Source organism: Tamandua tetradactyla, chromosome 2 (genome assembly GCF_023851605.1).
Source record: "Tamandua tetradactyla isolate mTamTet1 chromosome 2, mTamTet1.pri, whole genome shotgun sequence".
Classification (NCBI taxonomy): Eukaryota; Metazoa; Chordata; class Mammalia; order Pilosa; family Myrmecophagidae; genus Tamandua; species Tamandua tetradactyla.
In genome coordinates, this window is record NC_135328.1 from 213,014,050 (window position 1) to 213,027,603 (window position 13,554).

The 13,554-nt window shown below is 38.8% G+C and overlaps 1 protein-coding gene across 7 annotated transcripts in view; it reads right to left on the reverse strand.

Annotated features, from left to right (window-relative positions):
- VPS13D (vacuolar protein sorting 13 homolog D) overlaps positions 1 to 13,554 on the reverse strand; it is a 354,551-nt gene that overhangs the window by 158,127 nt on the left and 182,870 nt on the right. For all 7 annotated transcript variants that reach the window (XM_077151248.1, XM_077151249.1, XM_077151246.1 and 4 more), the window contains 2 exons: positions 12,933 to 13,049; positions 11,961 to 12,110 (listed from right to left, as the gene is read on the reverse strand). In XM_077151248.1, the coding sequence (XP_077007363.1) occupies positions 11,961 to 12,110; positions 12,933 to 13,049 (267 nt within the window). The remainder of the gene's footprint in view (positions 1 to 11,960; positions 12,111 to 12,932; positions 13,050 to 13,554) is intronic.

Genomic DNA, 13,554 nt, shown 5'->3' on the forward strand with positions numbered 1-13,554 from the left:
GAATCTGTAAATCAATTTAGGTAGGATTGACATCTTAACTATATTTAGTCTTCCAATCCATGAACACGGTATGCCCTTCCATCTATTTAGGTCTTCTGTGATTTCTTTTAGCAGTTTTTTGTAGTTTTCTTTATATAGGTTTTTTGTCTCTTTAGTTAAATTTATTCCTAGGTATTTTATTCTTTTAGTTGCAATTGTAAATGGGATTCGTTTCTTGATTTCCCCCTCAGCTTGTTCATTACTAGTGTATAGAAATGCTACAGATTTTTGAATGTTGATCTTGTAACCTGCTACTTTGCTGTACTCATTTATTAGCTCTAGTAGTTTTGTTGTGGATTTTTCCGGGTTTTCGACGTATAGTATCATATCGTCTGCAAACAGTGATAGTTTTACTTCTTCCTTTCCAATTTTGATGCCTTGTATTTCTTTTTCTTGTCTAATTGCTCTGGCTAGAACCTCCAACACAATGTTGAATAATAGTGGTGATAGTGGACATCCTTGTCTTGTTCCTGATCTTAGGGGGAAAGTTTTCAATTTTTCCCCATTGAGGATGATACTAGCTGTGGGTTTTTCATATATTCCCTCTATCATTTTAAGGAAGTTCCCTTGTATTCCTATCTTTTGAAGTGTTTTCAACAGGAAAGGATGTTGAATCTTGTCGAATGCCTTCTCTGCATCAATTGAGATGATCATGTGATTTTTCTGCTTTGATTTGTTGATATGGTGTATTACATTAATTGATTTTCTTATGTTGAACCATCCTTGCATACCTGGGATGAATCCTACTTGGTCATGATGTATAATTCTTTTAATGTGCTGTTGGATACGATTTGCTAGAATTTTATTGAGGATTTTTGCATCTGTATTCATTAGAGAGATTGGTCTGTAGTTTTCTTTTTTTGTAATATCTTTGCCTGGTTTTGGTATGAGGGTGATGTTGGCTTCATAGAATGAATTAGGTAGTTTTCCCTCCACTTCGATTTTTTTGAAGAGTTTGAAGAGAATTGGTACTAATTCTTTCTGGAACGTTTGGTAGAATTCACATGTGAAGCCATCTGGTCCTGGACTTTTCTTTTTAGGAAGCTTTTGAATGACTAATTCAATTTCTTTACTTGTGATTGGTTTGTTGAGGTCATCTATGTCTTCTTGAGTCAAAGTTGGTTGTTCATGTCTTTCCAGGAACCCGTCCATTTCCTCTAAATTGTTGTATTTATTAGCGTAAAGTTGTTCATAGTATCCTGTTATTACCTCCTTTATTTCTGTGAGGTCAGTAGTTATGTCTCCTCTTCCATTTCTGATCTTATTTATTTGCATCCTCTCTCTTCTTCTTTTTGTCAATCTTGCTAAGGGCCCATCAATCTTATTGATTTTCTCATAGAACCAACTTCTGGCCTTATTGATTTTCTCTATTGTTTTCATGTTTTCAATTTCATTTATTTGTGCTCTAATCTTTGTTATTTCTTTCCTTTTGCTTGCTTTGGGGTTAGCTTGCTGTTCTTTCTCCAGTTCTTCCAAATGGATAGTTAATTCCTGAATTTTTGCCTTTTCTTCTTTTCTGATATAGGCATTTAGAGCAATAAATTTCCCTCTTAGCACTGCCTTTGCTGCGTCCCATAAGTTTTGATATGTTGTGTTTTCATTTTCATTCGCCTCGAGGTATTTGCTAATTTCTCTTGCAATTTCTTCTTTGACCCAGTCGTTGTTTAGGAGTGTGTTGTTGAGCCTCCACGTATTTGTGAATTTTCTGGCACTCTGCCTATTATTGATTTCCAACATCATTCCTTTATGGTCCGAGAAAGTGTTGTGTAAGATTTCAATCTTTTTAAATTTGTTGAGACTTGCTTTGTGACCCAGCATATGGTCTATCTTTGAGAATGATCCATGAGCACTTGAGAAAAAGGTGTATCCTGCTGTTGTGGGATGTAATGTCCTATAAATGTCTATTAAGTCTAGTTCATTTATAGTAATATTCAGATTCTCTATTTCTTTGTTGATCCTCTGTCTAGATGTTCTGTCCCTTGATGAGAGTGGTGAGTTGAAGTCTCCAACTATTATGGTATATGAGTCTATTTCCCTTTTCAGTGTTTGCAGTATATTCCTCACGTATTTTGGGGCATTCTGATTCGGTGCGTAAATATTTATGATTGTTATGTCTTCTTGTTTAATTGTTCCTTTTATTAGTATATAGTGTCCTTCTTTGTCTCTTTTAACTGTTTTACATTTGAAGTCTAATTTGTTGGATATTAGTATAGCCACTCCTGCTCTTTTCTGGTTGTTATTTGCATGAAATATCTTTTCCCAACCTTTCACTTTCAACCTATATTTATCTTTGGGTCTAAGATGTGTTTCCTGTAGACAGCATATCGAAGGATCCTGTGTTTTAATCCATTCTGCCAATCTATGTCTTTTGATTGGGGAATTCAGTCCATTGACATTTAGTGTTATTACTGTTTGGATAATATTTTCCTCTAACATTTTGCCTTTTGTATTATATATATCATATCTGATTTTCCTTCTTTCTACACTCTTTTCCATATCTCTCTCTTCTGTCTTTTTGTATCTGACTCTAGTGCTCCCTTTAGTATTTCTTGCAGAGCTGGTCTCTTGGTCACAAATTCTTTCAGTGACTTTTTGTCTGAGAATGTTTTAATTTCTCCCTCATTTTTGAAGGATAATTTTGCTGGATATAGGAGTCTTGGTTGGCAGTTTTTCTCTTTTAGTATTTTAAATATATCATCCCACTGTCTTCTAGCTTCCATGGTTTCTGCTGAGAAATCTACACAAAGTCTTATTGGGTTTCCCTTGTATGTAATGGATTGTTTTTCTCTTGCTGCTTTCAAGATCTTCTCTTTCTCTTTGACCTCTGACATTCTAACTAGTAAGTGTCTTGGAGAACGCCTATTTGGGTCTAATCTCTTTGGGGTGCGCTGCACTTCTTGGATCTGTAATTTTAGGTCTTTCATAAGAGTTGGGAAATTTTCAGTGAAAATTTCTTCCATTAGTTTTTCTCCTCCTTTTCCCTTCTCTTCTCCTTCTGGGACACCCACAACACGTATATTTGTGCGCTTCATATTGTCCTTGAGTTCCCTGATACCCTGTTCAAATTTCTCCATTCTTTTCCCTATAGTTTCTGTTTCTTTTTGGAATTCAGATGTTCCATCCTCCAAATCACTAATTCTATCTTCTGTCTCTTTAAATCTATCATTGTAACTATCCATTATTTTTTCTATGTTTGCTACTTTATCCTTCACTTCCATAAGTTCTGCGATTTGTTTTTTCAGTTTTTCTATTTCTTCTTTATGTTCAGCCCATGTCCTCTTCATGTCCTCCCTCAATTTATCGATTTCATTTTTGAAGAGGTTTTCCATTTCTGTTCGTATATTCAGGATTAGTTGTCTCAGCTCTTGTGTCTCATTTGAGCTATTGGTTTGTTCCTTTGACTGAGCCATATTCTCAATCTTTTGAGCGTGGACAGTTATCTTCTGCTGCTGGCGTCTGGGCATTTATTCAGATTTTTCTTGGTGTTGGACCCAGCAAGGTTGTAATATTTTTCTGTGAAATCTCTGGGTTCTGTTTTTCTTATCCTGCCCAGTAGGTGGCGCTCGTGGCACACGTTTGTCTGCGGGTCCCACCAGTAAAAGGTGCTGTGGGACCTTAAACTTTGGAAAACTCTCGCCGTCCTGGGGGTTCGCTAGCCGAAGCGGCTTGAGCCGGCCCTCGGTCCGAACGCAGGGAGGGTTGCTGGTCGCCGCAGCCCGGGAAAGAGCCCGTCCGAATTTCCTAGTCGGCCCTGGGCAACAAGCGTGGCGGGAGGGCGCCAGCGGCAGCGGCCCGCCCGGGAGAGTGCACGTTCCCCGGGAGTCACGGGTTTGGAAGGGGCCTCCCCCACCCGTCACCGTTCTCCGCGGCCTGGGGGTTTCCGATCCAATTCTCTCAGTTGGTCCGGGGGCTGCGCGTGGTGTGGGCGCCAGCCGTCTTTGTTTCAGGGGACCGCCTCTCCAATTCTCCCAGCCGGCCCGGGAAGGGGGAAGGGAGTAACTCCGGCCGCTTGCCACCCCGCCCGGTAAGGCCCGCGCGCCTCGGCGATCTCACCCGAGCTGCTTCTCTCAGCCAGCCAGCCGTTCCAGGATGGGGTACGCTGTCTTTTTTTATCTCTGTTGTGGCTTTGGGCGCTTTCTGTATCGTTTCTACTCCCCTAGTAGGTGTCCTGGAGAAGAAACTAAGATCCGCGCGTCTTACTAAGCCGCCATCTTCCAGGAAGTCCATTTTGAGCTAATTTTTATATAGGGTGTGAGATATGGATCCTCTTTCATTCTTTTGCATATGGATATCCAGTTCTCTAGACACCATTTATTGAAGAGACTGTTCTGTCCCAGGTGAGTTGGCTTGACTGCCTTATCAAAGATCAACTGTCCATAGATGAGAGGGTCTATATCTGAACACTCTATTTTATTCCACTGGCCAGTATATCTATCTTTATGCCAGCACCATGCTGTTTTGACCACTGTAGCTTCATATTACACCTTAAAGTCAGGTAGCGTGAGACCTCCGACTTCATTTTTTTTTCCCTCAGGATACTTTCAGCTATTCAGGGCACCCTGCCCTTCCAGATAAATTTGGTTATTGGCTTTTCTATTTCTGAGAAGTTTTTGGGATTTTAATTGGTATTGCATTGAATCTGTAAATCAATTTAGGTAGAATTGACATCTTCCAATTCATGAACATGGTATGCCCTTCCATTTATTTAGGTCTTCTGTGATTTCTTTTAACAATTTCTTGTAGTTTTCCTTGTATAGGTCTTTCATCTCTTAAATTTATTCCTAAATATTTTATTCTTTCAGTTGCAATTGTAAATGGAATTCTTTTCTTGATTTCCCCTCAGATTGTTCATTACTAGTGTATGGAAACACTACAGATTTTTGAGTGTTGATCTTGTAACCTGCCACTCTGCTGTACTCATTTATTAGCTCTAGTAGTTTTGCTGGGGTTTTGGGGGGTTTGGGATATATAGCATCATATCATCTGCAAACAGTGAGAGTTTTACCTCTTCCTTTCCAATTTTGATGCCCTGTATTTCTTTTTCTTGTCTGATTGCTCTGGCTAGAACTTCCAACACAATGTTGAATAACAGTGGTGATAGTGGACATCCTTGTCTTGTTCCTGATCTTAGGGGGAAAGTTCTCAGTTTTTCCCCATTGAGGATGATGCTAGCTCTGGGTTTTTCATATATCCCCTTTATCATTTTGAGGAAGTTCCCTTCTATTCCTATCCTTTGAAGTGTTTTCAACAAGAAAGGATGTTGAATTTTGGCAAATGCCTTTTCTGCATCGATTGAGATGATAATGTGGTTTTTCTGCTTTGATTTGTTGATACGGTGTATTACATTAATTAATTGATTTTCTCATGTTGAACCATCCTTGCATACCTGGGATTAATCTACTTGGTCATGGTGTATAATTCTTTTAATGTGCTGCTGGATTCAATTTGCCAGAATTTTGTTGAGGATTTTTGCATCTGCATTCATTAGAGAGATTGGTCTGTAGTTTTCTTTTTTTGTAATATCTTTGGCTTTGATATGAGGGTGATGTTGGCTTTGAAGAATGAGTGAGGTAGCTTTTCTTCCTCTTCAATTTTTTTGAGGAGTTTGAGTAGGATTGGTACTAATTCTTTCTGGAATGTCTGGTAGAATTCACATGTGATACAATCTGGTCCTGGACTTTTCTTTTTGGGGAACTTCCTAATGACTGATTCAATTTCTTTACATGTGATTGGTTTGCTGAGGTCATCTATTTGTTCTCGCGTCAATGTTGGCTGTTCATGCCTTTCTAGAAAGTTGTCTATTTCATCTACATTGTTGAATTTATTAGTGTAAAGTTGTTCATAGTATCCTCACATTCCTTCCTTTATTTCTGTGGGGTCAGTGGTTATGTTTCCTCTTCTATTTCTGAGTTTATTTATTTGTATCTTCTCTCTTCTTCTGTCAACCTCGCTTAGGGTCCATCAATCTTACTTTCTCACAGAACCAACTTCTGGCTTTGTTGATTTTCTCAATTGTTTTCATGTTCTCAATTTCATTTATTTCTGCTCTAATCTTCATTCTTTCTTTCCATTTGCTTGCTTTGGGGTTAGTTTGCTGTTTTTTCTCTAGTTCTTCTAAGTGGACAGTAAATTTCTCGATTTTTGTCCTTTCTTCTTTTTTGATAGGCATTTAGGGCAGTAAATTTCCCTCTTAGCACTGTCTTTGCTGCGTCCCATGAATTTTGATACATTGTGTTTTCTTTTTCATTTGCCTCGAGACATTTACTGATTTCTCTTGTAATTTCTTCCTTGGCCTACTAAGAGTGTGTTGTTGAGTCTCCACATATATATTTGTGAATTTTCTGGCACTCTGCCTATTATTAATTTCCAGCTTTATTCCTTTATTATCTGAGAAAGTGTTTTGTATGATTTCAATCTTTTCATATTTATTGAGACTTGCTTTGTGACCCAGCATATGGTCTATCCTTGAGAATGATCCATGAGCACTTGAGAAAAAGGTGTATCCCACTGTTGTGGGGTGTAATGTTCTATAAATGTCTGTTAAGTCTAGCTCATTTATTGTAATATTCAAATTCTCTGTTTCTTTATTGATCCTCTGTCTAGATGTTCTGTCCATTGATGAGAGTGGGGAATTGAAGTCTCCAACTATTATGGCAGATGTGTCTATTTCTCTTTTCAGTGTTTTCAGTGTTTGCCACATGTATTTTGGAGTATTCTGGCTCGGTGCATAAATATTTATGATTGTTATGTCTTCTTGTTGGATTGCTCCTTTTATTAATAGATAGTGTTCTTCTGTGTCTCTTTTAACTGTTTTACATATGAAGTCTAATTTGTTGGATATTAGTATAGCTACTCCTGCTCTTTTCTGATTGTTATTTGCATGAAATATCTTTTCCCAACCTTTCACTTTCAACCTATGTTTACCCTTGGGTCTAAGATGTGTTTCCTGTAGACAGCATATAGATGGGTCCTGTTTTTTAATCCATTCTGCCAGTCTGTGTCTTTTGAGTGGGGAGTTTAATCCATTAACATTTAGTGTTATTACTGTACAGGTAGTACTTTCTTCTACCATTTTGCCTTTTGGATTTTATATGTGACATCTAATTTTCCTTCTTTTTACCTTTACTCATAGTCTTCCTTTCTACACTTTTCTCCATACCTCTCGCTCCTGTCTCTTCATATCTGCCTCTAGTATTTCCTTCAGTATTTCTGCAGAGCCAGTCTCTTGGTCACAAATTCACTCGGTGATTCTTTTGCCTGAAAATGTTTTAAATTCTCCCTCATTTTTGAAGGACAATTTTGCTGAATATAGAATTCTTGGTTGGCAGTTTGTCTCTTTTAGGAATTTAAGTATATCATCCCATCGTCTCCTTGCCTCCATGGTTTCTGCTGAAAAATCTACACATAGTCTTATTGGGCTTCCCTTTTATTTGATGGATTGCTTTTCTCTTGCTGCTTTCAAAATTTTCTCTTTCTCTTTGACATCTGACATTCTGATTAGTAAGTGTCTTGGAGTACATCTATTTTGGATGTATTTTCTTTGCGGTATGCTGCACTTCTTGGATCTGTAATTTTAAGTCTTTCATAAGAGTTGGGAAATTTTCAGTGATAATTTCCTCCATTAGTTTTTCTCCTCCTTTTCCTTTCTCTTTTCCTTCTGGGACACCCACAACACGTATATTCATGCGTTTCATGTTGACATTCAATTCCCTGAATCCCTGCTCGTATTTTTCCATTCTTTTCCCTATATTTTCTTTTGCTTGTTCGATTTCAGATGTTCCATCCTCCAGTTCACTAATCCTAACTTCTACCTCTTGAAATCTGACATTGCAGGTTTCCATTGTTCTTTTTTTTTTCTTCTTCTGTGCCTTTCATTCCCATAAGTTCTGTGATTTTTTTCAGACTTTCAATTTCTTCTTTTTTGTTCATTCCTTGCCCTCTTTTTATCCTCCCTCAATTCATTGATTTGATGAGGTTTTCCATGTCTGTTCAAACATTCTGAATAAATTCTTTCAACCCCTGTACCTCATTTGAATTGTTCATTTATTTCTTTGACTGGGCCATATCTTCAATTTTCCTAGTGTGATTTGGTTTTTTTGCTGGCGTCTAGGCATTTAAGTACCTTAATTAGTTTATTCTGGAGATTGCTTTCACTTCTTTTACCTAGGGTTTTCTTGCTGGATGAATTTGTCTGTCTGTTCTTTGACATTCAGTTCAGCTTCTTCTGGACCTCTAACTTAGGTTTTGTTTAACAGAGGAGAATTTTTCAGTTCTTGTTTTCTTGTTTCTTGCCCTGCCTGTATGGTGCCTTTCCCCCAACCTCCCACCCTTAAGAGGGTCTACTACGTATTATAGACCCCAGCTGGATTTTCCCAGACCAAACTGGCCTCCTGTCAGGAGGAAGGAGTCACCTGCGTCAGTTTTCCCTGAGGTTGAGATCCAGCAGGTTGAAAGATTTTCCTGTGAAGTCTCTGGACTCTGTGATTTTCCTATCCTGCCCAGTATGTGGCACTTATCTGCCTGTGGGTCCCACAAGCATTAGGTAATGCGGTACCTTTAACTTCAGCAGACTCTCCCTGCTGGGGGTGTGGTGGAGACAGAGGAGAGGTTGTGGGCTGGCTTTAATTGCTTCAAATTTCCAAACCCTGGAGTCTGAATTCCTTGAGGGAGGGAATACACCTGAGCTGGGCCCCGCCCCTCTCCTGGGGAAGGCACAGGCTCCAGACAAGCTCTCAAACAAGCTTGTCTCTGTCTACACCTGTGGCAGTTACAGCCTGGATGCCCTGCCACTATATCCAAAGGCAGTACAGCCTTTGTAGAAACGTAGCCCCTCCCTCCCCCAAAAAAGAGAAAAATCCTTCTCAGAGCAGGACCCCCATTCCTTAGGTTTGCCAATCAAGAGCAGAATTTGGTATGTTGCTTTGTGTACCTTCAGATCCTATGTGCTCCCTCCTTTCCTTCAGAGACCAGACCCTTTCAGGTATTATGTGCTATCAGATCCAAAATCCCTGTTTCTTTTTTTCTTTTTTCTTTTATTGACAGCCCTGCCCTCTCAGTCCTGGAGCAAAAATCAGCAACCTCTGCTTTGACCAGGTTCAGCTGAGCTGGGGGCCTACTTTTAGTAGTCAGAATTTGTGAATTAGCTCCACAATTGAAGCTTAGTTGTGCTCAGCCCCTGCTGCTGGTAAAGTCCCTTGCCTTTTCCCTCTGGAAAGCAGCTGTGGGGGAGGGGTGCCAGCTCCCACGGTTTGGGGAACTTACAGTTCTGGGGGGGCTCAGCCTGTCCAGCTGGTCCAGAGTGGGGTATGCTGTGTGTCCGATCACTGACGTGACCCCAGGAGTTGTTCTCTACTGTTCCTGGCTATTTAGCAGTTGTTCTGGAGGACGAACTAAATTCCTCACCTCGCTAAACCACCATCCTGGCCACTCGATCCCCTCTTTATTTTTAATTATTATTTTTCTTTGGGTATTTTAGTTTGGACAGTTTCTATCGCAAGTCTTCAAGTCCACTAATCTTCTGTATTATGTCATCTGTTGTCAATCCTACCCAGTATATTCTTCAATTCATTCACTACAATTTTAATCTCCAGAAGTTTGGTTTGAAGTTTTATAATATCATCCATATTGCTACTTAATTTTTTAAGCATATGGGATACAGTTATGGCAACAGTTTTAAGGTCCTTCTCTGAAAATTCTAACATCTGTGTCAGTTCTGGGTCAACTGACTGATTTTTCTCATCATAAATTGCGTTTTCCTGACCTCTCCACATGTAGTAATCTGCAGTGGGAAGACAGATATTGTGAATTCTACCCTGTTAGTGCTGGAATTTTTGTATTCCTATAAATCTTTCTGAGCTTCATTTAGGGATATAGTTAATTACCTTGGGAATGGACTGATCCTTTCAAATGTTCCTTTTATGATTTCTTAAACAGGTCCAGAGCAATGCTCATTCTAGGGCTATTTATTCCTCACCACTGAGACAAGTCCTTCATGAGTACTTGTCCCAATGCCCCATAAAGTATGGCACTGTGTAAATAGGTACTATTCCCTTGAATCCTTCTGGATGGCTAAGAGGGTAGGCTTCCTCCCATGCATCACTGATCAGTACTCTGCTAAAAATCTGAGGGGAATTTAGAGAATTCCTGATAGTCTCACAAGCAATGGGGACAACCAAAGCATTAGGTTGAGCCCTCAATCTTGGGGTTTGTTCATATGAAACCTATCCCCACAAAGGATAGGCTAACCCTATTTAAAATTAGGTCTAAGAGTCACCCCCCAGAGAACCTCTTTTGTTGCTCAGATGTGGCCTATCTCTCTGTCAGCCAACACGACAAGCAAACTGACTGCCCTCCCCCTCTCTATGTGGGACATGACTCCCAGGGGTGTAAACCTCCCTGGCAACGTGGGACAGAAATCCTAGAATGAGCTGGGTCTCAACACCAAGGGATTGAGAAAATCCTCTCAACTGAAAGGGAGAAGAGAGAAATGAGACAAAATAAAGTGTAAGTGGCTGAGAGATTTCAAATAAAGCCAAGAGGTTATCCTGGAGGTTATTCTTATGCAGTATATAGATATCCCCTTTTAGTTTAAGGTGTATTAGAGAGGCTAGAGGGAAGTGCCTGAAACTGAAGAGCTATGGTCCAGTAGCCATGTTTCTTGAAGATGACTGCATAATGATACAGCCTTCGCAGTGTGACTGTGTAATTGTGAAAACCTTGTGTCTGATGCTCCTTTCATCTAAAGTATGGAAGATGAGTAAAACATATGGATTAAAAATAAATAAATAATAGGGGAACAAATGTTAAAATAAATTGAGCAGACTAAAATATTGGCGATCAATGAGAGGGAGGGGTAAGGGGTGTGGTATGTATGAGTTATTTATTTTTTCTTTTTATTTCTTTTTCTGGAGTGATGTAAATGTTGTAAGAAATGATCATGGTGATGAATATACAACTATGTGGTAATACTGTGCGTCACTGATTATATATCAAGAATGGAATGTTCACATGCTAAGAATGCTCATATTTGTATGTTGGTATATTTAAAATAATAATAATAATAATGGGGAAAACAATGTAAATGGGGTGGGGTAATATGGGAACTCTATCTTCTGCATGATTTTTTTGTAAACCTATAGCTTCTCTGATAAAAAAATGTCAATCTGGAAAAAAACAATTGAGGGAACCTTCTACAGATCTCAAGAGTTTTCTCTTTACCCAGTTCTCTGCTCCCAGGTATGCTGTCCTAAGAACTCTAGCTGCCTTGGTCCTCTGGACTTTAAGCTCTGTTTTCTTTTAAACTCATCCAGTCTTCTGGGTTCTGTTTCAGTATCTCCTCCCTATGCCATGGCATGGAAATTCTCTCAAGGCAATAAGCTGGGACAATTGCAGGACTCACCTCTTCAACTTCTCTCCTCTCAGGGATCACTGTCCTTTACTGCTTGATGTTCAGAGTCTTGAGAACTGTTAGCTCATGTGTTTTATCTGGATTTGGGGGCTATTTCAAGGGGGAAGTGAATCCAGTCCCTGTTATTCCATCTTGGTCAGAAGCAGAAGTGCACTTCTTTGTTTTTCTCCCTATGCTGAACCTCAATTACTCCAACTGATGTTTAGATGATTTCGTGTAGTTTTTTCTATTGGCAAGATGGATAAGTACGGATCACCTTCCTCCATTTCACCTTGACAGAGTTTTCAAATATATATTATTTATGGGCTTGCTGCTATCTTCAGAATTCTGCTATATGGAAAAATTAGTGAGACAAATCTAGGTAGAAACAACTACTTCCTTGACTGATCTTTCAAAGTCATCAACTCATTTCCCCAGAAGCCTCAATGTTTACAGAACACCATACAATGGATCTGCTTGGGTGTTCAGAATGAAAACAAGTAGATTAACGGTTTCTGACAACTTCCCTCCTCACCTGTACATCCTGTATGCTGAGTTCAAGCATGTGGCTGGTTGCCAGCTGTGTGTAGTGCACACTGATTCCTGTAAGACTTGCAAAGACGAGCTCTTCTGGGACTTTATTAATTAAGGACAGTCCAATTCCCCCTTCTAACCTCACAAGTACCTAAAAAGAAAAAATACGGCACACTGACAATTGTCTAAAACAGAGCTCAAGGTAGCCTGGAGAGTACAAGGAAATAGATGGCTACAAATCCCTCTAGTGCTTACTTCTAAGAAGATGAAAAACCACTTAGGAGAGTCCTGTGAATCACCTCGATGGCTCAAATGCCATCCTCTCACTAGAAGCCTTCCCCTCGTAGGCACAATCCCATCTAAACTCCAGAGTGACTTGATACCTCTGTCAAAGTACGATATTCTGCATTTCATTATAAGAACATGATTGTTTGAGACTCTTTCTCCCTATTTGGAATGCAAGCTCCTAATAGGCTATTCACTGAACTGCCTAATATTGAAGACAGTGCTTTACACATAGGCATTTGACTTTTTAAAAAAAATCACTGAATAACTATTGAATAAATGTTTCTTTTTCATGTTTATCTTATCTTCCTTTTCAACCTTTTCATTCTCTTCCCAAAATCCAAACACGGAAAGGAGAAGGAATATGTCAAGTCAATATGTCAAATCTAGTTTTCTTATTCTACACTTTAAATTTTGTTTTAAAATCAAGTATTGTAGTTTCCTTTATTGTCATCTTATTTTAGCAACATCTGTCACATCCTTATTCCATATAAACTTTAGCTGTCATTTACATAACATTCACATATTCATGTTGTGATAAAATTAAACATTGCTAAGCAATACCCATTTTTAGAATTTACACAAACTGAAAAAAGAAAAGAATAGATCTGAACTGAGACCACAGAGCAAAATTCTCTCTTAACAAACTGATTATCAAAGAAATAAATATACAATATTCTAAACTTACTTCCAGCTCCTGTTCCGTATCTGGATTCCTTAGTTTCTGCAGTTCTTGTTCAGTAACAGGAAGTTCATCCACTTCATACAATGAACGGTCACTTTTCTTTTGACAAAAATCTGTTATCTAAAATCAAATAAAAAGCTGCGCTAAGTGGGATCATACTTCAATAGTGAAATCCATTCTATGCCAATTGTGTAAGTCAAAAAGTCACAATACACTCAAGAATTCTATGGCAATTAATGGTTTTCCAGAATACTGCCAAGGTAGTATTATAAAATAATGTTATACGTACATTTCATAATAATGAAACAAACTTAGTTTCAAGTCTACATGTAAAAGTTCAAGCTGTAGATCTTGAAAGCCTCATATAGTGGGATTGATCATTTGTAGATGAGCTAGAGGCATAGCTCATGTCAAAATGTAAACCTCAAAGATTGCTGTATTCAGTTTTTGCCTCAAGAGAAGACTGCTTTATAAAAAGGTATTGGGATAAAAAAAAACAAAAGGTATTGGGGATTACGATGTACTATTTTGGAGAGTTTATTGTCACATACCAACATCTTTTTTCCCTGACTTCTCTAATTATACTATATCCTGATGAATCCACATTTCTATCCCTGAGCTCTAG